The 1,899-nt window shown below is 41.0% G+C and overlaps 1 protein-coding gene across 1 annotated transcript; it reads left to right on the top strand.

Annotated features, from left to right (window-relative positions):
- Window positions 1-404: 404 nt before the first annotated feature.
- SARC_11880 (hypothetical protein) lies at window positions 405-748 on the top strand (the record flags this gene model as incomplete). Its single annotated transcript, XM_014294026.1, has 1 exon — window positions 405-748. Exon 1 carries the CDS (start codon window positions 431-433, stop codon window positions 746-748), a length of 318 nt encoding a protein of 105 aa, XP_014149501.1. The 5' UTR covers window positions 405-430.
- Between the last annotated feature and the right edge of the window lie 1,151 nt (window positions 749-1,899).

The following is a 1,899-nucleotide window of genomic DNA, read 5'->3' as shown; positions in this document are numbered from 1 at the left end:
AGTGTATGATTGCACAAATCTGTTTCATGTTTATGCTAGTGCTTTTAGTTGTGTGAGTGATGGACATGCACTCACAGAGTCTACAATTGAGACGTTAGATATGCGCCTCGCGTATTGCAACTAGGGTTTTTAGAAGTTTTTTTGTTTTAATGCCTTTAGCGCAGGCCATGTCCATGCTAGTGGCCAACGATCTGCACCTATTGTTTTTAATTTTAGTGTTTAATTCTCTGACTTGAATTTTATACAGTGATTTCAAATAATTCAGAATTAATTTAGCATATGTACGAGGTCATACTCACCGTACCTAGTGGTCAGGTCAAATATATGCTGACGACTTTTGAACTGCACCTATTGTTTCTAAACAATTCAAATAATTTCCACTTTACAATTAATCACAATATTCCAGCGTGTAGATAAGGCTGTACTCTCTATGCCTGGCGTTCAGGTCAAGTACATGCTGGTGACCTTCGACCCAGACCCCGTTAAAGCACTGCGAGTGAGCCAGAATGACCCCCCCGAGGCATTCCTGCAAGAATTGGGCAATGTCAGCGCTCACCACCGATCCAATGTGAGCGACAGTCTTACGAATGCGTTCAGGATTCTCAATCAGAACAGATTGCAATCGCAAACGGATACTTTTGGGTATGGTTCTTTGGGTATAATCATTGTTGGGTTTGGTTCTTTGGGTATCATCATTGATGGGGATGGCTCTTTGGGTATTATTATTCGTCCAGATAGAATCATGTAATTATGAATGCTCGTGCATCTATATTTTGCATGATGTTTGTATGGGATCAAAGTGGGAAATGGCAGCGCTCGCCACAGGTTCTAAATCAGCGATAGTTCTACGAATGCGATCAGGATTGTCAACCAGAATTGATTGCAATCACAAACTGATGTATGTACGATGGGAAGAAAGGGTCATGTATCTATGTATGTACTTGTCTCTATGCTTTGCTCGATGTTTGTATCAACCCGATCGGGTCAGTGTCAGTGCTCACGATACTCCCACGAATACTTTCAGGTTTCTCAAATAAAACACATTGCAGTTGCAGTGACATGTTTTAGGCTAGGTGTATTGCTTGTGAGATTTAATGCTTAACTATTTGTATATGCCTGTGCATGACTATAGACACAGTTTGATGTTCGACCCAGATCTGTTTAAAACCCTACGTATAGGCCAGAGACTTACTTTCCTCAGTTTCAAAACCCTAAAACTCTAACCCCTAAACCCCAGTCCCTCAAAAAAAAGACGCTGATTTTGTTGGTATCAAAGGGTGATGGAGGTTCAAAACTCCATTATAGCCCTGTCATTTCAGTACAAACTGTGTGCGATTTCTATAGATTTACCTTTATAAATCAGCCCACGCCTTACGATAAACCAAGTTTTTCTGCTCGTCTTTCAAAGCTTTGACTGCATCCTGGACAAGTTGTCGCGTCCGCACCATTCGATCAGATAGTACCGACTGGTGTATGTTATTACCTACACCCTAGTAATCTTAAGCCTTTTATGGATTAAGCTTTGCCTGTACAATCAGTAGAATACAGGCGAGAAAATGATGGGATTCTCAAATGTGTATATGCACACTTGAGTATGTATATTTACTCATACATATATATAAGTACAATGAAGTATTTATATATAAATATATAAAGATTCCTAATTCCTATACCTACCTCTTATACAATACCCTTGCCACTACCATGCAACAGATTTGGTCGGCGTCCGTGGTTGCTGGAGAATGCTGTGGTGGTGTTCTTGTCCGATGGTGCCGCAATGACAAATGAGCACACAGTAGTCGACGCCATAACCTGGCCGCCATGGTATGCGTATATCTTCATATTTCTATGGACACACACACACGCACACACACACACACACACACACACACACACACA

Source organism: Sphaeroforma arctica (assembly GCF_001186125.1).
Source record: "Sphaeroforma arctica JP610 unplaced genomic scaffold supercont1.1933, whole genome shotgun sequence".
NCBI classification, from domain to species: Eukaryota; class Ichthyosporea; order Ichthyophonida; genus Sphaeroforma; species Sphaeroforma arctica.
Note: the sequence above shows the minus strand (reverse complement) of the source record. Positions and strands in the feature narration are given on the sequence as shown.